Source organism: Equus asinus, chromosome 4 (genome assembly GCF_041296235.1).
Source record: "Equus asinus isolate D_3611 breed Donkey chromosome 4, EquAss-T2T_v2, whole genome shotgun sequence".
In the NCBI taxonomy this organism is placed as follows: domain Eukaryota; kingdom Metazoa; phylum Chordata; class Mammalia; order Perissodactyla; family Equidae; genus Equus; species Equus asinus.
Window position 1 is genome coordinate 69607563 of NC_091793.1, and position 25772 is coordinate 69633334.

Here is a 25772-nt window from a genome sequence, read left to right on the forward strand (position 1 = left end):
TGATGGCAGCACGGAGCAGTCAGCCAGAAAAAGAAACAGAAGTCACTTAATCTGAATCCAATCATCTTTTCTGGCTCTCCTCTCAAGGACACAAGGGAGAAAATAAAAACCTCACTGAAAGCCAAGGTTTTGCAGACAGGCAAGGGAACCAAGAGGAACCTCCCCGATCTGTCAACACCCTCCCCTCACGACCCAAACGGCACCTGATCCAGGGCAGGGGTAACACTGTGCTCTGTAAAGAAGCTTAAGGAGAGACGAGATCTTCTACAGCCCCGCAGAGATAGCGCTGCCCGGAAAGGGAGGAGCAAGAAAGGCAGAGAGGCTCCTCTGAACCTGTGCAGCTCACTCCTCCTGATTCTTCCCGGCCCTATTTAATTCTACCTCTCCGACGAAGCACACCCTGGCGCTTCTGTTGTTCACACTACAGCACTGACAGACGCTCCAACGATGCAACTGGACAGCCAGTTATTTCCATCCACCACTGGGCATTGCCCTCATCTGCCTTACCTGTCCCCGACTTGGACCATAAAGACTGCTAGGGCAGGGACAAAGGAAACCCTAGGTCACTAGGGAACCTACACATTTCAAATACAAGGCAGCACGGCATGGGCCTTCAGACAGCAGTGCACAGGGATGAAGTCCACACACAGGAGATGGAGACAGAGCTAGACTGGCCGCCCACTGGCCACCCACGCACTGTGAGGGCAGGGACCAGGCCTGTCTTCCCCACTGGACGCCCAGCCCCCAGGGCAGTATCTGGCACATCGCAAGCATTTAATTAACTTCCACTGTTGCCTAAACGCCTGGATTCAAATCTCAGAAACCTTAATTACTGGCTCTGTCACCTTCAACAAGTTACTTGATTTATTTGTTCATAAGTCTCCTCATCTATAAAAAGAAGATAACAATATCTACCTCATACGGCAATTGTAAGTCAAAAATGAACACACATTTAGCACAACTTCTGGTACATGGTAACGGTTCCATAACCACGGGCTTTCATTATTATTCTACAACATTAAATACAGGTCCACAATCGCTTAGCCAAAACTCTGGAGGCCAGAGGGGTTCTGGAATACAGAATTTTTCAGGTTTTAGAAAGGTAAAATAGTGCACACAGTTTTACATATATAAATAAATATATATCCCCTCAAACAGAATCTGGGGCAGCAACCCACAATCGAACATATTAATATTTTTGCAGCAAAACATCCCCTAAGCAAGTAAATAAAGACTGTAAGGAGGCTCACGTTAGTTCACTTCAGGTCAAACGACAAACAAAAAACACTAGCTTTTCCGAGCTGTTGGGATCTGGGAGCTGCGAAGACAGGACTGTGGGCCTCTCCTCACAAAAAGCACCTGGTCCCCCCAGGATGCTGTGTTTCCACCGAGCCCACTGGAAGGGGAAGAGCCGGCCCCGTGAGGCTCCGTGCGGCCGCCCAGTACCGCGCCGTTCAGCAGGATAAAAGTTGTCGAGATCAAGTGGGAAACCTGCGCAGCATGGGTCTCCCTCAGCCCCTCCAGGCCGCCCAGGCAGCCTCTTCAGGTCAGACCACTCTTACCTTTCATCCCTTCTCACCTCAAGAGGGAGGAGGGAAGAAAACAACAGTAGCTGGAGGTACGTGCAGGAAGCTACCCCACCATCCTTCTCTTTCTTCAAGTTTTAATCAAGGAAAACAGGAAGAGGAGACCAGATCCATGAGGGCAGCCGTTTTCAAACTGTTTGGTTGTTGTTTTCATTTTTAATGTCTGAGTAGTCCAGAAAAGAAGCTTCATAAACAAGTCTCCCATCTCCCTCCACGCGACCCATGGTCACTGTGACAACACAGAACCCAGTGAGTCCTGGCGGGTTGAACAGCACCTGCACGGGCAGCCCTGCCGTGTTCTGGCTGTGTGAGGGCATTATTTAAATAACCAAATACTCAACCCCCAGGATGACTTCTATTACCCGAGAAAGTCTAAAGCCAGGTCGCAGCAGGTACCAGGGGCGCCAGGAGAATGCATACTGATCCTAACAGGAGTCTCAGCGAAAGAGCTAAAAAAGGCACGTTTTCCTGAAATATCATATAAAATGCTCCAAAAACAAACTGCTCTGCTTAACCCCCATCCCCAAATTATATGCAAATTACCAGCCTGACGCTTCTCCTGGAGGAATCATGAATGGTTCCCAGCACTGAAGAAAAAGTGTTTACACACAGCAGGTGCTCAGTGTTTGGGTTCAGGGCTGACAAACCACGGCCCACGGGCCACACTGGCCCTCCGCCTGTTCCTGTAAATTAGTCTTAGTGGAACACAGCATCCAGTTCATTTGCTTCTTGTCTGTGGCTGCTTTTGCACTATAATGGCGCAAATGAGTTGAATATTTGCAAGAAGACCATCCGGTCCATCAAGCCTAATGTATTTATTATGTGGCCTTTAAGAAAGTTTGCGGACCCCTGTTCTTATGGAAGGAGCAGTGGCTAGGAAATCAAAGAGACCTACATTTACATCCCAGTTCCATAACCACGAGCAGAAATCACCTCCTAATTCTGGGTAATTTCAGTTACCTCATGTATAAAATCAGGATGCCACCATCTATCCTGCAGGGCTGTTGTGAAGATTCAATGAGATAAGACAGATAAAATCCCTAACACATAGTAAGCAGGCAATAAATGGTAGCTACTAAACTGCAATTAGTACCAAATAGATTTGTCGACCACGTTAACACTCAAATGTAAACTAATTCAAGCTCCACCCAACTATTTTTCTAAATAAGACACTGGGCTGGCATTTATCTACGTTCCCTGTTAACAGAAGGAATAACGACACCCAAATACCATTGTTTTGGAAGGTGAAAATTACTTCCCTTCCCTCCTCTTTTCAGTGCTTAATTAAAACCAAAAAATTTCAAGAAGCCAAGCTTCAACATTTGTTTAACATAAAGCAAATCCCTTCAATCCATAACATACAAACATGTCAAATAAAACCTAAAATGTACCTCAGGCTCTGAATGAGAAATCTTGCTCAATCATCAAGAAAAAAAAAAAAAGTGAGGGGGAACTAAAAGAAACGTTTTCAGATTTTGGTAAAGCTACTGGGAATGCCTGCGGAGCAGCCTCGCTAAACACCTGGGTTCACTCGTGTCACCAGTACTCGTTGAGCTCCTACTATGTATGGTCCAGGCTGTGGGCTCCAGGTGTGAATGAGGCACGCTGTCACCACACTTAAAGAGCTCATAAACAAGAGGGGGTGGCGGGGGCCAGCAGTGTGTACAGTTAGAACCATAAGACAGGGCCCTGACCGCAAAGCCATCTGCATGAAGTCACCTAAGATAAGAGGGCCTGAGGCCTCCCGAGAGTGTACCCAGTCAAACAGCTGCACTGCACAGACAGGTAAAGTGACTTGTCTGTGATTAAATGCAAGTGGGGAGCAAACCCCGTCTTTCCTTTGCACCAAGCTGTCTTTCTTAGAAATTATGTCACAAAGGGTCAAGTCTTAATCTTTCACTCCTTTGTGACCCTGCAAATGCTATTCTGGAAAAACTATCCAATCCTGAAAACCCTGGATTCCTCCAGGCAGTGTTACTACTTTCTTCTTCTGTCTTCCACCCAATTCTGTCTCTCTATGATTGCGCATGATACTATATTATAATCATTTGCTTATTTGTCACTGCCCACCTCCAGACTACCAGCTCCTTCAAGACAGGAAGCAAGTCTTGACAGCGACTACTGATGTCTGAATGCTTATTGGGTGGCAAGCGTGTGATAGCTTTATACACACTCTTTCATTGAGTGCTTATAATAACTTGATTATCCCAACATTACAGATGAGGAAACTAAAGCTTGGAGAGGTTAAGAAAGCTCACACAGTCTAACACACTCCATAGGTTACTTATTTAACATGCGTGTTACCTCAGTCCTGTCCCTAACCTCCTTCCTAACAGGAGTCAGACATTGGTCAAGCATTTCTCCCTCCTTCACACTAGATGCTTCATTCAGTGGAGGGTGGACCCGATCTTAAGGCCAGGAGGTTAAGCATGACGGTTGAAAGCAATCATGGACACCGTCAATTTCCCAGTGATGCCGGGGTGGGCACGCAAAGCCATTCTGGCCACTGTGATGTGAAAGTCTGCCGGCAAGCTTCTGAGGAAGGTTTCCTCTCAAGTAAAAGACACACAGACACTCTTCTTCCCTGGACACTGCCTTTACTGCGGCCTTCTTAAATTCTTAATGGGAATTACTCAACCTCCTTATAGAAACTTTGAGTCAGTTTTCAGGCACTTTCAGCCAGAAGCATCCTAATGTGCACACAGAAAGAGTGGTGGAGCCGTGATTAAACACAGACAAGGTGTGTCACAGCCCTCAAAAACGTATCGACTCGACTATCACCTCTCATTTCTGTAACACTCCCACCATCCAGCACCAGTGCTGAGCACATAAGAAGCACTTGCTAACTTCAGCTAAATGAATAAACAGATGAATCAATAAAATTCTAAGCTCAGCTTCCAAAGACAGGATAAATTTTATACCCAGTTGTAAGTGAAATATTAGGGTCCTCGGTAACATCATTAACAAGTATAAGGCCTGCTGAATCTTAGACGAGATGGAGGCTTAAGTATTTGGAAAGCAGAGTCTAAATCAGAGCAAACAAAGGAATCCAGTAGGCACCAGTTTCCAAGTGCAAATCAATCTCAGAAGACTGGGTCAATAAAAAACTACAGAAGATTCTGTTCCTGTAAGCCCCTTTCACAATGTCTATGGCACCTAGCAGCAGTCATACAAAGTTCTCACTCTTTCTTCCAGCTCAACCTTGATCTAAAGGGGCCACCTCTTGGCAAACTAAAAGACAGCCTGGGGGGCTGTAGGCAAGGAGACAGAACGACACCTCTGCAGCACTTCTTGTCCTGCCCAGTTTCATTCATGAAAATTCAGTCCTTGAATGCGAATATGGGCACCCGTCACAACTCACGTGGGTCATGGGACCCTGCTGCCCCCTCTGACCCACCAAGGCTGCATTAAGAGCCCTGATCTTCAGAACCTGAAGGACATCCTCCAGGCCATTACACACAGGTCACAGGAGAATCCTTGGCAACTCAGACTATTTGTAGCCAGGCACCTGGGCCAACTTCAAACCAGTGACCTGAAGGTAAAACGCTCCACATCCTATTGCCAATTCCATCCCCCAGAGAAAATCAGTGAAGACATTTGTTATTCACACGAAGGGCCACTCACCGAGGTCTCATGACCCATTGCTGCAAGACACAATATTCACTTTAACTTCAAGGCTGCAAGTGCTTGTAAACTTTCCAACATAAAAGCCTCTCTTTATCTGTTCAGTTAGCCTTCTCTCAAAGTGCTAAAGGATAAGGCTTTTTTGATTTCCAACAAAAATCAAAGAAAACTCTACTTGCTCTAGAATGAAATGCCCAAAAGCCACAACCTGACTGAGTGTCTTGTTGGAAGCCAAGGAATCATTCTCATTGCTCACAAAGGATTTTTTCCTAAGGCCCAATTTTGATTCACCAAGGCAGCCTGGCCACTTATAACAGGGCCTGGTATAGCACAGCTTACCTTGTAATTGCGAGAGTTCACTCACGAGGTAGCGAGTCCATCCACAAGCTTATCTAAACATAGTCTGGTCATGCTCAAGGTCAGCAGACTTCTGTTTGTCTGAAAAATAGTCTATGAGTTCTTGGCCAACCTGCAGTCGTTTCCCCACATCCTTCTGCAACACCTGTGCCAGGCAGGACTCCATGCGAGGCTCCATGGTGGAATTCAAATCCAGATGCAGCAAAAGCTAGAGGGCAGTCAGCGTGACAGCCCCCGGTAAACGTATCCAGGAGGTGGCCTCTTTGTTTGCGGAAGGTTACTAAGAGCCTGTGTTTCAAAGATGCAATCCGCGGAATGGCAACAATGCACCACGTGTGTCTGAAGAGCAGCTGGGAGGATATTAAAAGTCCAATTTAAATAACTAGTAGGAGATAAAGGAGTGAGTGGCAGAGCGATGTTCTACTATTGGGTCTGAAATACTTCATAATTCAGCAGTCCATTCTGAAAAGTAAGAGAAGAAAACGACAATCAGCACAGATAACATAACACTCAAATGTTATGAAACATTAAATCACCGACAAAGCAGTTCACGTTGTAGAATCCTTTACAATCCCAAGTGGAGTGAGAAGCATGAACGCTTGGCAACCACAGCAGAATAACATAATTATTATTTTTATCAGGAAGAACACTGAAGCCCAAAACAAGAAGCCAATGAGCTACACAGTTGGTGGGTTGATAGTTTTCACAATTTTCCAGCTTGTAAGTGCACCAGTCAGGAAAGCAATCCTCTGCTTTAGCTAGCATATTTATTTCTAGCTTAAATTTTGCTTCCCTCTAAGACCCTACCACCACTCTTTGTCTGAATCACTGCAGGCAGAGTAAGTAGCTTACTGCCTCACTCTCAGTTTTAAAAGACCAAGTGCTGGGCCGGCCCAGTGGCACAGCGGTTAAGTGCACACGTTCCGCTTTGGCGGCCCAGGGTTCACCGGTTCAGATCCCGGGTGCGGCCATGGCACCGCTGGGCAAAAAGCCGTGCTGTGGTAGGCATCCCACATATAAAGTAGAGGAAGATGGGCAGAGATGTTAGCTCAGGGCCAGTCTTCCTCAGCAAAAGGAGGAGGATTGGCAGCAGATGTTAGCTCAGGGCTGATCTTCCTCAATCGATCAATCAATCAATCAATCAATGACCAAGAGCTGGATATGGGGCAGGCCCATCAGAAACACCAGTGACCAAAGTGGCCGGCCTGGTAACAGTAACCAAAGTCAAAGGCAGCACCTACACCAACCTTGCTCAGCGGCTTTACAACAGGGTGAGCAGTAGTCCCAGCCTCCGCCCCCCACCAACAAAGAAAAGAGAGTGACGGAGGGAGAAAAAGAAACAGGCTCCCATCCTGATCCGTTATTGACACAGTATTCTCAGCTGACAACAGCACCACTTGGGCCTGGCATTTGTTATGAAATCAGGAGATCTCAAAATCATGTTTGGAGTGGCGCAAAATACAGGAAATAGGGAAAGCACCAAAATCATTTTCCTTAGACAAACTGAACAAGCTGACCACTTAATCTGCTGGACCAATTGAACACATTTATTTCTTACTTCAATTTCTTCTCTCATTTCCTTTCATTCTAACCTACGAAGACCCACAGAAAACCTATCTTCAAGATGCAGCAGCCTATTGAAACTGTACTAAATAGAAATGTTCTTCACACAACAGTAAATCCCAGATCTCAGGTGCAGCAGGTAAATGTGCACTTCTAAATTACATAAAACTTGGGGCCAGCCCCGGGGCCGAGCGGTTAGGTGCGCACACTCCGCTTCGTGACACACCAACAGATCACTGATACACTCCTCCTTCCTCTAAATATCTACTTTTCATTCTCAATGGAAACAATCTCATATCCTTTACTCCTTCAAAGGGCCTAAAGTCAACAGACACCAACCAATAATGATGATGATAATACCATTTTTAAGCATCTACCCAAGGTGTCAGGTTCCTTGCTAGATGATTTATATAAAATCTCTAATTCTCCAACCAACACTGTCAAGTAGGTAGTAACATCCCTATTTTACAGATGAAGAAACTGAGGCAAGGTATGGGTGAGTGATTTCCCAAGGCTCCATGAACCACCAATCTCCCTTCCCCACCTTCAAACCCTTGCTATTACCAGTCTGGCCTAGTTCTGTTCCGACTCAGGGAAAGGAGGTCAGACTTCACGCTTAAGCGGCTAGCAAACAACAGGCAAGAGAGCAAAGTCCCCATTCCTGGGAGAGGAATGATCGCAGTCATTCAAGACTCTCTACTGTGAGTTTCAAAATACACACTATACAAAAACCTCCCCTTCAATCAGAATTGTGTGAGATTTCTAACAAATAATACACACGTCCTGAAGGTGATTACACAATAAGGGCTGAGCACACTCCGAAGCAGGTCACAAACTCCTGCGTAGGAAACCCCAGAATGAAAGACACTGGACGCCCGCAGGCAGACAGCAGACTGCATCCTTGCTTTCCTTTTTTTTCTTAATTAAAAGAAAAAAGTAACATGATCAGCTTACATTTATGCTTACTAAACTGGATTTGTTTGGTACCTTTTCCCCATGCTTTTGAGCACCTTCCCCATCTCTGCCTTCACGGGGAAAGTGGGTATTCAGGGAATATCAATCACATAGTTCTCGAATGACACTGTACAAAAGGGCACGGCCTCCGTCCCACTCCTGCCCCAGCCACCCAGGGTCCCTGCCTGAAAGCAAATAATGTCACTGGTTTCCTGTGGATCCTTTCAGACATATTTTTAGCTACTCAAGCAAGTTTACCTGTTCTTCTCCTTGTACCCCACAGGAAGAGCTTTCTGGAAACTTACAATTACATCATAAAGAGAGAAACCAACAGCAAACCAAGAAAAATACAGGGGAAGAGTGCGCCAAGGAAACCACCGTCTGAAGATGCCCTGGACCCAGCGCTCACTGAGGGGACCCAGGGCTGAGGTGAATACAAACCAGGCCTGTGACTGTGCGTAAGGCATTACTGGAAGGCACTGGGACATAAGGACAGACGGGACTCGGCGCCCGGCCGCAGGAGCTCACGGACTAGAGCAGCGCCTGTTCGAAGTCCCCGCCGTCACTTCTGTAATCACCATTCAAGAGAGGCGTCACACACAAGATGACCTTAGAGCAGTGCAGACATCAGAAACTACTCAGAATGTAACACTATTGCTAAGCTTTAAAACAAAGTTCAACTTTCACACATTTTCCAAAATAATAAGAGAAAGGTAAAAATGATGTAGAAGAAAAGGTAAGTGACGTCAGAAAAGCCAAGCACCTCTTCTCTTCTCAATTTACCAGGCAAAGTTTTCTCCTTCAGCAAAATCTCACTATGAAAGCTTGGGGCACCCTAAATGCTACTGTGTCAGTCCCCGGGAAAAGGGACACATTTCAGGTGTTTCTGGAAAATGCCCCAACTCCCTTCAAACCCAACCCCAGACGCAACTGCCCTTCCGTTCCCCAACATCACGTTCTCTGCCCCCACTCCAGGAGTGAGCTTCCAGCATCTCAACCTTGTCCTGCCACTTCATTTTGGTCTTAGGGGCAAAGCAAGAAAAGGTCAAGACAATGGTCCTACAGTCATTCTCCTTTATAGCACCTGCAGAGCAGAAACTGACAGAGCAACCTGGACCAGAACAACAGCCCAACTCTGCTGCAGGCCAACAGGACGAAGTTAAAAGATACCAGCTCCACCAAGAAAGAATAATGAATGAGAAAACACACAATAAGACAGTCTGATGTAATAAAAAGAGCAACAAAGTGGAGAATTCCAACCTCTAATCTTGACTCTGCTACTTCCTGAGTGGCACTGGGGAGAATACTGGCTTCATATACATTAAAAAAGAATAGGGATGGAAAGGGCTGGCAAGGGCAATTTTTATAAATAGCACCTCTCTCTCTCTCCTTATTTCTCACGACATTTCTGCATTATAACAATTTTTGTAACGATGATCCCGTTTGAAATTTTATAGAGACACTCTGCCTGCTCTGCCGTGACAGGTCTGCTCTTCCTCCACCTGTCACGTCTGTTCTCTCCTTCTCCTCCCTCCCACAGCCCCCCTCTCTGAAGCCCATGCGTTCACTCCGTGAACAAACATCTACTCTCTGCCGATGAGGTGACAAGTGTGGTACTATGCTAACTCCTGGAAATCACCGAATGTAAGACACGCTCAAGGCCCTCGAGGAGGCTGTTGCCTGGAAGAAGGAAGAGAGAAATGCAAAGAGCTGCGACAGTGTTGGGACAAGTCCTAAATTGGGGGTTTGCAGAGGGTGGTATAGGTGGCAGAGAAAGGAAGATAAAACCCTCCCTGAGGGAATTCAAGGGGGAATTTCAAGGATGGGCATCGCAGTCACAGCAGCAGATGCAGCGGCCGCTGTCCCAGCCCTGCTTTCCTCGGTCAGCCCGCAGGTCATGCCTCACTCACTGCAGATGCAGCCTCCAGCCTCCTTCCCTGTCTCCTCTCAGTTTCCTCAGCGGCTTCAACATCCACCTAGCTGGCACACCCTCTCCTCTCCGCCTCCTCAGACCTTCAACCTTCCAGCTGTCTGCTCTCAGGCCTCAGCAACCTCTCCCTGTCTCTCTCTCAGTTCCCACTGCACAACCACAACTGCCCAACCTTCAGCTCTTTAGTTCAAGCACAGCGCCCCAACCCACTCAATGCCACACACCCCCCCCCCCCAATTTCGCTTTCTTTCAGTCCGGATTAAATCCCATGGGGGTGTTAATAGTCTGAGACTACCCTCAACTTCCTCTCTTTCTGGAACAGTGCCGGCAAACTGGACCCTTGCATGAACTCCGCACATCTCATCGCAAGCAGCCTTCTCGTGCCTGCAGCAGACAGTCACTCGGGCCGAAGAGAAGACACACACACACCTCCAACCAGTTTCATTTTTAACTGATGATGATAAACTTCAGAAAGGCCTTCACCACCACCCCACATTCCAACTCATGTTCTCTTCTAAGTTTGCCTGCCCTTCTCTCCCAAACGACCTGCCCACCTCCTCAGGCGCCCAGCTCCCTACCCTGCAGCTCTCTCCGGATATTCCTACCTCCTACTTGGTTGATAAAGAAAGCAGTGCAGATGACTTAGAGCTTCCACCACCAAATCATGGCAACCACCCGCATCTTTCTCCCTTCTATGATAAGGAGGAAAAACTCTCATTTTTGCCTCCTCGGACCTTGAACTTTTCAATTGTCTGCTCTCCAGCATCAGCAAGCTCTCCTCCTCTCCTGGCTCATTTCCAGAAGCTTATAAACTTCTTCTAACTCACCCATCTTTCAAAGGCCTTCTCTTGGGCTGCCACGCCTTTCATCAATGACACCATTAACAGTGAAGTTTCTTTAAACAGCTGTCTACACCAGCTGGCTGCATGGATGCACTTCCCGCCCCACCTGAAGCCCCTCTGATTGGGCTTCCCCCGCCAGCACTGCTCTCCCGGAGCTGCTCTTGTCACATCACCGACGACTTCCATGCTGGAAAGTCCAAGGGACACTCTTCTGTACTTCAGCAACTCCACGTCTCGGCAGCATTCCAAAGCTCACCACTCCTTCCTTCAGAAAAACTCCCCATTTCCCAGAAAACAAGTGATCTCACGCCTTCCTGCTACTTCTCCGGCTGCATCTACCAAGCTTCTTTAACCCTCTCTCCTCCCTTTCGAGGGATCTGGTGACAGGCTCAGTCCAATGCCTCCTGTCTTCTCACTTTGCTCACTCCCAAACCATCAGCATCCATTCCCATGAATTTAAAAACTGCCTATAAACTGAGGACTCCCAGATTTCTAGCTCCAGTCCAAACATCTCTAGTCACACACACTGGCCTCCTCTTGGTTCTGAATTCTACCACTTCAGGGCCCTCGCTCTTGCCATTCCTTCTGCCTGAAACACTCTCCTTATGCCTACACTAGCCTCGCTGTCGACTTCAGCTTAAATGTCACCTCCTCAGTGAGCCCTTCAAAAACCACTCTAAGTGGGTCCCTTGTCACTGCACCCTGTTCTCTTCCTTCAAAGCACTTATGACAAGACGTAATTCTAGTGCATGTAAGTTTCCCTGTTTGCTGTCTGACTTTCCCAGAGGACAGCCCTGTGAAGAAGGGGACCTTGTTTATTTTGTTTACCTCATGCCTACAACCATGACTGTCACCAACAAGGCACTGGAGAAGCATTTGTGGAATGAATGAAGTTTGCTTGAGTCGAAAATCAGAAGACAAACAGTCACTGGTAGTCATTAATAGAGTTCAGTTTCTTCTTGGGGAGTGGGAGTAACGGGGGCATAGAAAGAATGCAAAAAACATTCCAGGTAAAAGCAATGTGCAAATAAACATGGACAAGCACAAAGACAAGAGACTGGGGCCTCTTCAGAGGAAAACAAGCAATTTGGAAAGGCCAGAGGACCGGTTCCCAGCCTGGAAACACTGCTGACCCCCACCCTTGGGGTGAGAGGGTAGACTTATTAAAAGGATGTCTGAGAATTATTCCATACACACACCAAATGAAACCCCACATCCTTTAGCAGTCACTCCCTAACCCCCTTTGCTAAACCCACAAAACCCAACAATCTACTTTGTGACTGAATGGATCTGCTTTTTCTGGACATTTCATATAAATGGAGTCATAAAATACATGGCCTTGGGTGTCTGGCTTCTTTCATTTAGCACACTGTTTTCAAGGTTTCTCTATGTTGTTGCGTGCATCAGTGCTGCACTCCTTTTCATGGCTGGGTAACATTCCACGGTGTGCACAGTACAGGTACAGACAGTCCAGCTGCGATCTGCCTCGGAGCACTGCTCTCACTGATGCCCCTAAGTTATGCTATGTTGTTTCGCGTTGTCTGTCTTCTGCATGGAGCATAGGAGGTCTAAGCTATGCTGTCGTTTCACATTGTCTGTCTTCTGAATGGAGCATATGAGGCCTAAGTTATGCTATGTCGTTTCGCGTTGTCTGTCTTCTGCATGGAGCATAGGAGGTCTAAGTTATGCTATGTCATTTCGCGTTGTCTGTCTTCTGCATGGAGCATAGGAGGTCTAAGTTATGCTATGTCATCTCGCGTTGTCTGTCTTCTGCATGGAGCATAGGAGGTCTAAGTTATGCTATGTCGTCTCACGTTGTCTGTCTTCTGCATGGAGCATACGAGGTCTAAGTTATGCTATGTCGTTTTGCATTGTCTTCTGCATGGAGCATACAAGGTCTAAGTTATGGTATGTCGTCTCATGTTGTCTGTCTTCTGCATGGAGCATACGAGATCTAAGTTATGCTATGTTGTTTCACATTGTCTGTCTTCTGCATGGAGCATACGAGGTCTAAGTTATGGTATGTCATTTCGTGTTGTTTGTCTTCTGCATGGAGCATACGAGGTCTAAGTTATGGTATGTCATTTAGTGTTGTTTGTCTTCTGCATGGAGCATAGGAGGTGTTCACTAAACACTTATTGTTGAACAATGAATGAGGGATAGCTGTTTTTTTATTTTTAATTATTGTAAAAGATACGTAGGATTTACCATTCTAACCACTTCTAATTCTTTAGTTCAGCACCATTAAGCACACTGACATTGTTGTGCAACCATCACCACCACAGTATGTTGTATTTTTGTTTTCGATCATCTCAGAATATTTTCTAATTTTCCTTGTGATTTCCTCTTTGACCCACTGGTGACCTACGAGTGTGTTGTTTTCCACATACTTGTGAATTTCCCAAATTTCTGTCATTGATATCTAATTTTATTCCTTTGTGGTCAGAGAACATAGTTTGTATGATTTCCATCCTTTCGATTTATTGAGTCTGGTTTCATGTATGCCATACAATCTATCCTGAGGAATGTTCCACACGCACTTGAGAACAACGTGTATTCTACTGTTATTGGGTGCTATAGTGTCCACAGACGTCCGTCCCTTAACTATTTAGAGTTGGTCTGCATCTAGACCATGGTTAAGAAAAAAACTTGTCAATTATCAAAATCTTAAATTTTTCATGTTACCTCCCACTTTTTATACTGACTACTTATCCCATATATACATAAAAATCAGGTCTCCCCTTTAAAAATTAAAATCTCAGTTTCTAGCACCATATTAAGAGGTGGTTTCTAAGAGCGAAACCCGCTTAAAAGGTAAGCAGAAAAGATCATCTATGCTCGCAGGGGAGATTTTCTAAGAGGTTTCTGAAACGTGACGTCCCCAGACTTAGGTGGGTAAGAAGAGAGGAGCATTTGATATGTCATTTGATAGCACGACAGCACAATGCAATGTAAGTGACCTGGCAGAGCAAAATAAATTGGAACGTCAGCTGCGCAACGACAAAGACTATTGAAAAGACAACTTCACATACTGCTTCCCACCCACCCCCAGTCAACCATTTTTCAAGCATACCAACTTTAAATCTGTACCTTGCTAGGCTTACGCACAACAGCTAGGAAAAATTTGCTATATTTCTCAATTATGACAGAACATTGCTATTACTAAAATGACATTTTTATACTCATACTTTATGGATTCAGGAAAAAAATTCCAAAAGCACCACAACTGAACAACAGAAAAACAAACAGCCTGATCAAAAAGGGGGCAGAGAATATGAACAGACATTTTTCCAAAGAAGATATACAGATGGCCAATAAACACATGAAAAGATGTTCAACATCCCTAATCATCAGGGAAATGCAAATCAAAACTACACTAAGATACTACCTTATGCCTGTTAAATTGGCTATAATCACTAAGACTAAAAATAATAAATGTTGGAGAGGATGTGGAGAGAAGGGAACTCTCATACACTACTGGTGGGAATGCAAACTGGTGCAGCCACCATGGAAAACAGTATGGAGATTCCTCAGAAAACTAAAAATAGAACTACCATATGACCCAGCTATCCCACTACTGGGTATCTACCCAAACAACTTGAAATCAACAATCCAAAGTAACATATGCACCCCTATGTTCATTGCAGCACTATTCACAATAGCAAAGACATGGAAACTATCCAAGTACCCATCGAGTGACAACTGGATAAGGACGCGGTATATATACAACGGAATACTACTCAGCCAGAAAAAGAGACAAAAGCATCCCATCTGCAACAACATGGATGGACCTGGAGGGAATTATGCTAGGCGAAATAAGCCAGACTGAGAAAGACAAACACCAGATGATTTCACTCATGTGGAATATAAACAAACACACAGACAAAGGAAACAGTTCGGTGGTTATGGGGGGTGCCCCACAGGGGGTAAAGGGGAACACTTATGTGGTGACAGACAAGAAATAATGTACAACTGAAATTTCACAATGATGTAAACTATTATGAATGCAAATTAAGAAAAATTCCAAAAGCACAAAAAAGAGATCTGTGCCTTACTATGTTAGCATATACTGAACTGGACATGAGGATGTTCGTGCTTTCCAAACTGAGTTGTGGCTGCCTCGGGATTTTTTCAACATTGACTTATGCTCATGCAACAAAACATGCTTTTCTTTAAAACACCGAAAGACCTAACCCTCACTCTAGTCCTACATTTAAGGAAAAAAGATCACTTAAGAATGTACTTGACGGGGCTGGCCCCGTGGCCGAGTGGTTAAGTTCGCGCGCTCCGCTGCAGGCGGCCCAGTGTTTCGTTGGTTCGAATCCTGGGCGCGGACATGGCACTGCTCGTCAGACCACGCTGAGGCAGCGTCCCACATGCCACAACTAGAAGAACCCACAACGAAGAATACATAACTATGTACCGGGGGACTTTGGGGAGAAAAAGGAAAAAATAAAATCTTTAAAAAAAAAAAAAGAATGTACTTGAATATAATCAAATATACACTTTAATACACTGCTGATGAGAATAAAATTCATAGCTATTTAAGACAATTTGGAAACATCTATCAATAAGCTTTCAATATATCTTTTGATTTGACAAGTCCAAATGCGAGAATTTATCTAAGGAAATAATCTGTCAAGTACACTAAAATATAAAGTTGTTCGTTGCAGCTGTTCATGAATTTTTTTTTTAATGAAAATAACCCTAAATGTTCAAGAACAGGGAATTGGGAAAGAAATTACAGTGCATCCAAACAACAGCAAACCGTGCAGTCACTGAGAATGATAGTAAAAGCATGTTCTTATTGGCCTGGAAAGATCTCTACAACCAATTTAGTGAAAAAGGCAACTAGAAAACAGCATGTTGGTGTTTATGACACCATTTTTGTTTCTAAAATAAAAAGTAGTCACTTATATACTCCATGCACAGAAAAAGTATGAGAAGGAAATATACCCAAATGTTAACACTGTACTTTTTACAATGGAAATATACTATTTATATAACAAGAAATAACACATGTTAAAAATAACAGTGGTACTAACAGAACGACACTGCAGCCTATACATACACGTACTGGCTCGTACATGCATAGAACATCTGGAAGATCGTTTAAGAACCAAAAAACAGTGGTTGCCTCTGGGAATGGGATGTGGACGAATGGAGAAAAGGGTGAAAGAAGACTTACATTTCACTCTATTTCTGTGTACCTTTTAAACCCTTTAACCATGTACATATTATCTATTCAAAGGGAATATAAATTTTAAAACATTAAAAAGTATGTTAATATTCTTCCTAGTCAAACCATACCATACCCAATAAATACCAGAAAGTTATTTGTAAAGTCAAAGAGAATTGTAATCCTGACACCATAGGCATCATCACTTACTACACCGAGAACTGAAAAATATAAAAAGGTCCAGTTATTCAGCAAACTGTCCGTCTCTAGTACTCAACTCAAGAAGGCAGGATTAGCAACACCTATAAGGAAACAAAGCTTATTTCTGAACCTTGTCCAGCCATGGAATTCTTGCAAAGTCAAAGACAGAAATACAAATACATAATGAGAAGATAAGTGCTCAATTCATTTTTGATCACTGAACTACAGCCATGTTTTAATTCAAAAATGACACATGACAAGACAAGGTCATATGCTTTTACAAAATTACATTTTTAAGTATATTAACTACAGGATTCTCATATTGCAGGTTGGGCTTTGTTAAAACCTGTAAGGTGGATAATTTGGCAAAAATTTTAAAGACACGTAACTTTCAACCCAAAATACTGACTTACAGGAACCTATTCATACATGTGCAAAATAAATTATTACAAGATTATTCTTTGTAGCATAGTTTATAAACACAAAAGACTAGAAAAAACTAAATGTTCCTCAATAGAGGGCTGGGTAAATTACAGTATGCCATACAACGGCCTACTACTCAGCCATACTCTTCATTTAAAAAACAATGACGAAGTTTTTAATGTACCGACATAGAATGATTTCCAAGACATATTAAGTGAAAAAAAAACAAAACAAAAACGCAAAATGCAGGGTGGTCTGTAATAGGTTACCATCTGTACAAAAAAGGAGGGGAAGGAGTGTGAGCGTGTGTATATATACGCATTTCTTTCACATATATCATTAACATTGATGTCTCCAGGAAGGGAACTGAGTGGATGGCAGATAGGATAAGAGGAAAACTTAAATTTTAGATCATGTGTATTATTTGCTCAAAAAATTTAAAAAATGTAATGCACTTAAGTAGCAGTTCTATTTCTCCTTTCTAGGTAATTTAAACAAGATGAAAGGAATCTTCATATATAACTACAACAAATTTAAACTCATTCATAATAAAAAGGGACACAAGAATATCCCCTAGGTATCTTTTTAAAAAGATTTTACAGCCCATAATGCATGTAATAAGCTTGTTCCTACAAGAAAAATTATATAATTTTAATAATTCCATCACTATCCAGAAGCCATCTCAACAGCAACCAGTTTCCCAAAAGCACCATGTCTAACCCCCGCCCCCAAAATCCCAAAATTGAATCACTGATCAGTTGATGATTCAAGTAAAGATTTAAAGACAGAATAGCCTTGAATTTATCAAGACCTAGAGCTCTCTGCAGGATGTCTGTTTCAAACTGCCTTCTCCCAGCAAGGGTGCTTTTCCTGGCTCTCGCCTGCAGCCACTTCATAAAATTAGACCATGGCGTATAAAATCTGGCCAAGAGTCAGGCTCCTTGTCCTGTGGTCACAAGCCAGGTCTCCAGCCAACAGAGCTCTCACGAATGGAAGGCAACAAACAGGCCCCAGAACGCACAACCAGGGGCACATGTATCTGGTTCAGGGCCTCGCATCCTTCAGATCAAAACAGGAAAGGGACACATTCTTCCCTCCACCCCCAGATTAGGAGCGCTTCCCTCTTCAGTCTTCCCACAGTAGCACACGTTCACAGGAATCATAACCGTCTCCTTACTTGTCTGCCTTCCCGCTTAGGGGTACAGCTCTTGGGGACCAGGGCTGAGAGTCCCTCTCTCTGTCCTTAGACACAGCAGCAAAGTCTGCTGAATGAAGATTCTGATCAAGGTATATAGGAATACCCAGGTACATAGCTTGTATACCCAGGATACAGCCCAGAATCTCTCTCTTCGGCGGTAGTTTTCATCAAAGGCTCTCTGTGTTTTTGGTCTACTTCTCATTAACACCTAGGGACACCCTTTCTGCATCCCCTCCAGTCACACAATCCCACCCCAAAAGGTCTAGCAATCAAATGATTAGTTGTTCCTAATCTTCCAGTGCTTAGTCATTCTTACAAGATTCCACAAATCACTACTACACAATTCAGACAAATATGATTACTTTGTCCAAACAAATGCTCCCTTGGGAATTTCAGAAATCTACTCCAAGTTCTGAAATGAATGAGAGAATGGAAAGCTTTTTCCATCGTGTTCACTTAAAAAATGCAATCACAGGCCATAGGCAATCTACTTGGCATGCCAATCATTACCAACAGGTAAGCTCAACCCAGCAACAGGCTAAAATACCACACCCAGCAGCCTGAATCAGCTCCACAGAGAGCAACGTGGCATTGAGAGCATTTCTTTTTAAAGGGCCACCCTCCTCAGAATGGGAGCCCACACCTGGAGGGTGATATATTAAAAGATAAAAACACTTCTTGAATCAAACTTTTTAGATAAAATACACACACAAAGATAGAGCTATAGGTTCAGATACATACCAGGCTCAACTTCTCCATAAATAAGGCCAGAAAACAGTCAGCATCTCTCCTGCCTACTCTCCCTATAAACCACTGTGCCTACTAAGGGAGTGCACGCTCTTGTGGAACCACTTTGCTGCTTGACAATTATCTTGAAAGCACATGAAATACTAGATCTGCTCTGGCCTCTCTGATCTTATGTTGCTTAGATCTAGAAAACAAGAGAAGAAAATAATTCCTTCCTTCGTTTTCACTGTTAATAACGAGGATCTGCTAAAATAAGCACTGGATGAATAACCAGCATCTCAGATGATCCAAATGTTTATGTAACAACAGCCTAGGAAATGCCTACTGAGGAGGCAACACCTACCGGAAAACAGAACACCAAGGCCAACCTTCAAGCTAAGCCTTCCCTTCACTGACATCTGGACCAGAGATTACAGAACGGACTCCCCAGGGAGGTCTGATCACTTAGCACAAGTAACATGAGACCCTGCTGAACACTAAAGAATGCGATGGAGGGAAATCTGATAACACGAACCCAGAGAGAAAGACCAGATACTTCTCCACTAGTTAGCTTTTGGGATTTTTAAGCAAAAGAATCTTCTAATGATATTTAATGTTTTTGTTAGAAAAGTAATACAAACTCCTTGCACAAACTCAAAATAATTTGTAACACTGAGAACATTTGTCAAAAATGAAAAGGCAGGGTCTAGATACACAAAAATCACACCTAAAATGAGTTAAATTCCCAAATTAAAACTCATCATAATCTTAAATAAGTTAAGATTTTTTCAATCATCCATGAAATGAACCCCATGTTATGCAACCTAACAGGTTTATCCACCTATCTCACATACAAAAAACTTCCTGAGGCATTTAAAAGACCTACACTCTATGAACAATCTCCACATTTGGGAAAAATGACTTAAACGGACCTGGTTAAAATCGTCCCATTTGGAACAACATGGATGGACCTTAAGTAAAATAAGCCAGACAGAGAAAGACAAATACTGTATGATTTCGCTCACATGTGGAAGATAAACACATGGGTAAAGAGACCAAATTAGTGGTTACCAGAGGGGCAGGGGTTGGGGAGGGCGGGTGAAAGGAGTAAAGGGGCACATACATATGGTGACGGATGAAAACTAGACTATTGTAGGTGAGCACAATGCAGTCTACACAACAACTGATACAGAATAATGTACACCTGAAATTACACAATGTTATAAACCAATAAGACAGCAATAAAATTAAAAGAAAAAATCCTGAAGAACTTTATAATACACTGATCATTAATCTTTTGAGGATAATTTTCTGCAACTACCCAAATGTATTCACAAAGATCTATGTTTAGCTTCACAATTCAGTCCATGAAAGTTAAGCACATCACTTGCGTGGTACCAGACTGGGCACCAGAGTGATGGGGGCACAAAAGAGGGTCCGAAACTGGGGAACAAGAAAAATGGTATACACCCTACCCTGAAGGCCCTTATACAGTAACCTATCTTAGAACACAGGCCACTTAAAAGTAACTACACAAAACTAAAAGAAAGGGAACTCACATTTATTAAGTGCATCTTACACACGTCAAGCAGCAAAGCTGTAACACACACAACGTCTATGTATTCTGTTTTAAGGGAAGAAAAGAGGGCAGTGTGAGCGTGTAGAGGTTGAGAAGAGTAGGCAATGAAGTAAAAACCCAAAGCAAAATATAAATGCCAGTGAGTGATACAGAAAACAAGCACAGTCATGCACTGCTTAACGGCATTTTGGTGGACGACAGATCACATATACGATGGTGGTCCCATAAGGTTAGCACCATACAGCCTAAGTTTGTAGTAGGCTAGACCATCTAGGTTAGTGTAAGTACACTTTATGATGTTTGCACATGATGAAATCGTATCTCTCAGAATGTATTCTCATCATTAAATGATGTAATTAAAAAGCTTCTATCAGTCTTTAACAAATGGTGCTGAGACAACTAGATATCCACATGCAAAACAATGAAGTTGGATCCCTACCTCATACCAGACACAAAAGTTAACTCCAAATGGATCAACAACCTAAATGTAAGAGCTAAAGCTATAAAACTCTAAGAAGAAAACAGGAGTAAATCTTCACAACCTTGCATTTGGCAACTGATTCTCAGATATGACACCAAAAACATGAGCAGCAAAAGAGAAAACAGATTAACTGGACTTCATCAAAATTCAAAACTTTTGTGCATCGAAGGACATTATCAAGAAAGTGAAAGAACCACCTACAGAATGAACGGGGGAAAACATTTGCAAATCATGTATCTGATGAGCTTAATATCCAGAATATACAAGAACTCCTAAAATTCAACAACAAAAAGACACAAAATCCAATTTAAAAATGGGAAAGGACTTGTATAGATATTTCTCCAAAGAAGATATACAAATGGACAATAAGCACATGAAAAGATGCTCAACACCTACGTCATTAGGGAAATGCAAATCAAAACCACAGTGATACCACTTCCACGTGCAAGGATGGCCATAATCAAAAAACAAACAAACAAGCAGAAAATAACAAGTGCTGGGAAGGATGTGGAGAAAATGAAACCCTATGTACTCAAAAGAATTGAACAGAGACTGAAACAGAAATCTGCAAACCAATATACACTGAAGCATTTGTCACAATAGTCACAAAGTGAAAACAATCCAAGTCCCATCAACAAATGAATGGATAAACCAAATTAAGTACACCCACACAACAGAATATTATTCAGCAGCTAAAAAGGAATAACATTCTGATACATGCTACAAAATGAATCAACCTTGAGAACATTATGCTAAGTGAAATAAGCCAGTCACAAAAGGACAAAGCATGATTTCACTTACATGAAGTATCTAGAAGAGGCAAATTCATAGAGACAGAGAGCAGATTAGAAATTACCAGGCGCTGAGCGAGAGGGAGGAATGGGGATTAATGGTTACAGGGTTTCTGTTTGGGGTGGTGGAAAAGATTTGGAAGCATATTGTGGTGATGGGTGCACAATAATATGAATGTAAATAATGCCACTGAACTGTATACTCAAAAATGGTTAAAATGGCACATTTTATGTTTTATATATGTCACAATAAAAATTAAATTGAAAAGAAAAAAAAGGGGGCCAGGCCCGTGGCTGAGTGGTTAAGTTCACGTGCTCTGCTTCAGCAGCCCACAGTTTCACTGGTTCGGATCCTGGGCGCAGCCCTAGCACCACCGCTCATCAAGCCATGCTGAGGTGGCATCCCACATGCCACAACTAGAAGGACCAACAACTAAAATATACACTGTGTACTGGGGGACTTTGGGGAGAAGAAAGAAAAATTAAAAATAAATAAAATCTTAAAAAAAAAAAAGAACTGGCAAAAGTCTACATATAGCACCCAGCCTAGTATCTGGCAAATGCTGGCTGTTCAATCTATGATGGTCACTGCTATTGTGACAATAGGTCTATTTGCCACCCTTGGGCCAACCAAAGGCTGAGCAGGACACGGCTTGGGTCTGGAGAGCTCTGAGACTTAGCAGAACTTCAATAAAACACAGCCACCAGAACCACGAGAAGACTACGCAGAAGGAGCTGTTTTTATGCAGTTCAACTACTCTTAGAAAGACTGGCTTATTGTTCCTAGAGTGAACGCAGCTCCTCGACATTAGGAAAGGCACAGTTCATTCTCTCTACACAACAGGCCTCTGTTAGCATGTCTGAGCAACCGTTCACGACACTCTCTGCCTCTACCCACAGGAAAGACGCACTCCATGAAGAAACTCGCAGAAAATTAGCCAGAAGGTAGTCCCGAGGCAGTTCTCAAACTTTAGTGGCCTCAGAATCACTCATTAAAAAAGCAGCTGCCTCGCCCCCACCACCAGACATTGTGATTACTACACATTTCAGGCAGAGCCCTCGTGCACAACTGTTTAAGGAAACACTTGACGGTAGGCCACAAAAATATTGTAAGGTTACATTCTGATGTTGACAAATAGACCAATCCGCCCCACAAAGCAGAGGCAGCATTTTCCTCCATATCTATCCTAGAAACCCAACAGCTCTGGCAACGAGGGACAGGAGCAGAGCCGGAGGAAGGAAGCGAGAGCACAACAAAGGCAACTTGAGGAGGCTGCACAAGGCTTAACTCGGCACTCGTCCGCTTTCCCAGCTTCCGAAAGCAGCTCTCTGCGGCCGCAGGGACCAGGGGGACCCCCGAGGCCGCCCGGCCGGCGGCTGGGCTCGGCGCCGCTCGCTCCGCTTTTGTCTGGCAGGCTCGGAGCCCCGGCACCCCGCCTCCCCGGCACCCCGCCTCCCCGGCACCCCTTCCCTCTGGATCTTTCTCCACACCCGGCCCTCGCCCAGGATTGCTTGCCGTGGGCTTCGCTCCCTCGCCGCCTCCCCTTGCAATCTCGGGCTCTTTTCAAACGCCACTCGGGCTCCGCCGGCGTCTCCTATCTGGCCGGAGCCTCGGGTCACGGAGGGGGCGGGGGTGGGCTCTCGGAGAGGAACAGGGAGGGGGACACAAAGCCGGGCTGACCCCACGCCCCCTCCCCCCCCCCCCCCGGCAAAGCAGCCTGGGATCAGCGACCGACTGGTTGGATAAACAACCCTCCCATCCCGCCCCTCAGCCGGCTCCCACCTAAGGGCCGCCCCCTCCCCCAAAGTGCACCCGAGAGCCGGTGACAGCGCTGCAAGTCGCCGCCACCCAAATTCGGCGCCCGTCACTTGCGAGGGAGGGGGCAGGGGCCCGGGGCCTAAATCTCCTCACCATAACCCGGTACTTACAGCCGTATCATTCGCTGCTGTTGCCGCTGCGAACCAGACAGCCGCCGCCTTCTCCTCCACCCCAATGAGGTTAAGCGCTCGGTGCGGAGATTAAAAAAAAAAAAAAAAAAAAAAGCAGCCGCGAGCGCCTGCGCACTGCGGTCTCCCTGTCTCCAGTTATGGCCAACGAGCCGGCTGTACCATAGAGAGTGTAAACCGGGACCAGAGAGGCGGCTCCCTCTCTATGGTAAGGCCCCGCGCAGGCGCCGGCCGGGCCGACCTGCGCTTCGGGAGATACAAATCCCGGGAGCTTTCACCTCCTGGCAAACGTCAGATGACCCTGATGGGGACCCGTAGGGTAAAGGTTATTTCAGACAAGGGTAGCCAAGGTTCAGTAGAGCCTCCTGGGGAGTTGCGGCAAAACTCCGGCTGGGCAAGGAGGATCGGATCTAAGCCGCCACGGCAGTAGGGCACCAGAAAGCAGGGAGTGTGCTGAGTAGAACTATGGTAGAACCAGGAAAGCCTGGGTAAAAGTCTGGCCGGAAACTCCTCCGGTCCGGGCTCTAATACCGGAAGGATACGGACTTCCACTTCCGGGTTACTCGTGTCCCGCCCCATCGAGCGATTTGAATGAAGGAAATTGTGTCCTGTGGCTTACCGTCCCTGGGCTGGCCTCCGTTCTCCTGTCCCTGTTTCCAGTAGGAGCGGACGCTTCGGCCGGAAACACAGATTTTTAACGGTTTTTTGCCTGTTTTGAAGCGGAGCGGGCCGGTGTAGGCCTTGGAGGTCCTTCAGACGGTCGGCTCGAGACTGTTTCTTCCTTGAGGGTCTCCATAAAAAGCGCTGCTTCCGTCCTCCCGCTCGCTTTCCTCTCGGATGCTGCGAGGGGAAGGGTTTCCGAGGGTAGAAAACGGTGCGAGTGACGGGGCCGCCTTAAAGGATGCTGAAGGACCACAGTTGCCGCGTCAGGCCCGTGCGCTCGCGGGAATTTGCCGTGGAAAGCTTTTGTGTGAGATTATTCGCGGCCTCGGGGAGACCGCTCTTCCTCCGTCTCGACGTGCGGACCATCGAGTTGTCCCTGGAGCCCCTGTGCGCCGAGCTCCGTGCTGCTGGCGTGCATGTGTGTTGGGCGCGGGATGCGGGAAGAGAACTGACATGCTGCCCCTGATGCTCGCGCGTAGAAGAGATAGTTGGAGAGACTCAGCCACCGCATTAAACACAGAGCCGGTGTAGGCCCCTCTCTGGTGCAGGAAAGGGAGAGGAGCGTGGTCTCAAAGAGGAGGGACGACCTGGAGGCTGTGACTCCTGGTTTGATCTGGAAAAGATAACCGATCTTTCGGGCGAAAGCACAAGCAACTTTTTGGAAATGGATGGTAACGGTGAAAGAGCATTCCAGAGAAGAAACACCATGGGGCAAAGGCTCTAAAGGGAGTGGGTGTTACACTGGGAGTGCACTGAAGACAGCAGTCTAACTGAAACTGGGGCGGGGGACGGGGGAAAGACAGACCACAGGACTGGAAAGTCAGGTTTGATAAATAGGATGGGGATTTAAAAAAAAAGTTTAGTAGTGGGAAGATGCACATAACATAAAATTTACCATCTTAACCGCTTTTAAGTGTACACTTCAGTAGAGTTAAGTACGTTTGCATTGCTGTGCAGCCATCTCAGGAACTCTTTTCCTCTTACAAAAGTGGAATTCTATAGCCATTAAACAACTTCTCCTAAGCCTCTTTTGCCAGCTCTTGGCAACCGTTCTACTTTTTGTCAATTTGACTACTCAGGTGCTTCATATGAGTGGAATCATATAGTAATTGTCTTTGTGCAACTGGCGTATTTCATTTAGCATAATGTCTTCAGTGTTTCTCCGTGTTATAGCATGTGTCAGAATTTCCTTCCTTTTTAAGGCTGAATAATATTCCGTTGTGTGTACATACCATGATGGACACTTAGGAGACTTCTACCTTTTGGCTATTGTGAGTAATGCTGCTATGAACATGGGTGGTCAAATATCTCTTTGAAACTCTGCTTTCCATACGTTGCGGAAGCTTTTGAAACCAAGTAGAGAAATCCATACTGTTTCAGATCCTCAACTGGGGGTAGTAAAATGGTGGAAGGACTGCAGTTGGGACTAGAAGGTCAATACATGCTCCATTTATAGAAAGCACTTATGGAGGCTGTAAGATATGCCAGGCGTTGTACTACTGCTTTGTGTAAATTAACGATATGTCACTGAATCCAAAATAAACGTGAGCCAATTGTTACCACGTGTTACTGTGAGAAAAATCAAGCTTCTGGGTTACAGATGGGCTGAGGGGACGCTAACCAACCACACATACACGGAAGTGGTTAGGAAACAACTCCCATGGGAGCTGGGCATCCGTGGCCCTGACTGTTCGCTGGTTTGTTCAAGGATATTGAAAGAAAACAGTT

The 25772-nt window shown here is 44.8% G+C and overlaps 1 protein-coding gene across 8 annotated transcripts in view; it reads right to left on the reverse strand.

Annotated features, from left to right (window-relative positions):
- LOC123285344 (coiled-coil domain-containing protein 93-like) overlaps window positions 1-23841 on the reverse strand; it is a 157142-nt gene extending 133301 nt beyond the window's left edge. For 3 of the 8 annotated variants that reach the window (XM_070507484.1, XM_070507480.1, XM_070507483.1), the window contains exons 1-2: window positions 23364-23841; window positions 5550-6029 (exon numbers count right to left, since the gene is read on the reverse strand). Coding sequence is in view for 4 of the 8 variants with exons in the window: in XM_070507475.1 (XP_070363576.1) it covers window positions 18599-18616 (18 nt within the window). In the remaining 4 variants the exon portion in view is untranslated. Of the gene's footprint in view, window positions 1-5549; window positions 6030-18598; window positions 18843-23363 lie in introns of those variants that run through there. The other 5 variants (XM_070507475.1, XM_070507474.1, XM_070507473.1 and 2 more) reach the window with 3 other exon arrangements.
- Between the last annotated feature and the right edge of the window lie 1931 nt (window positions 23842-25772).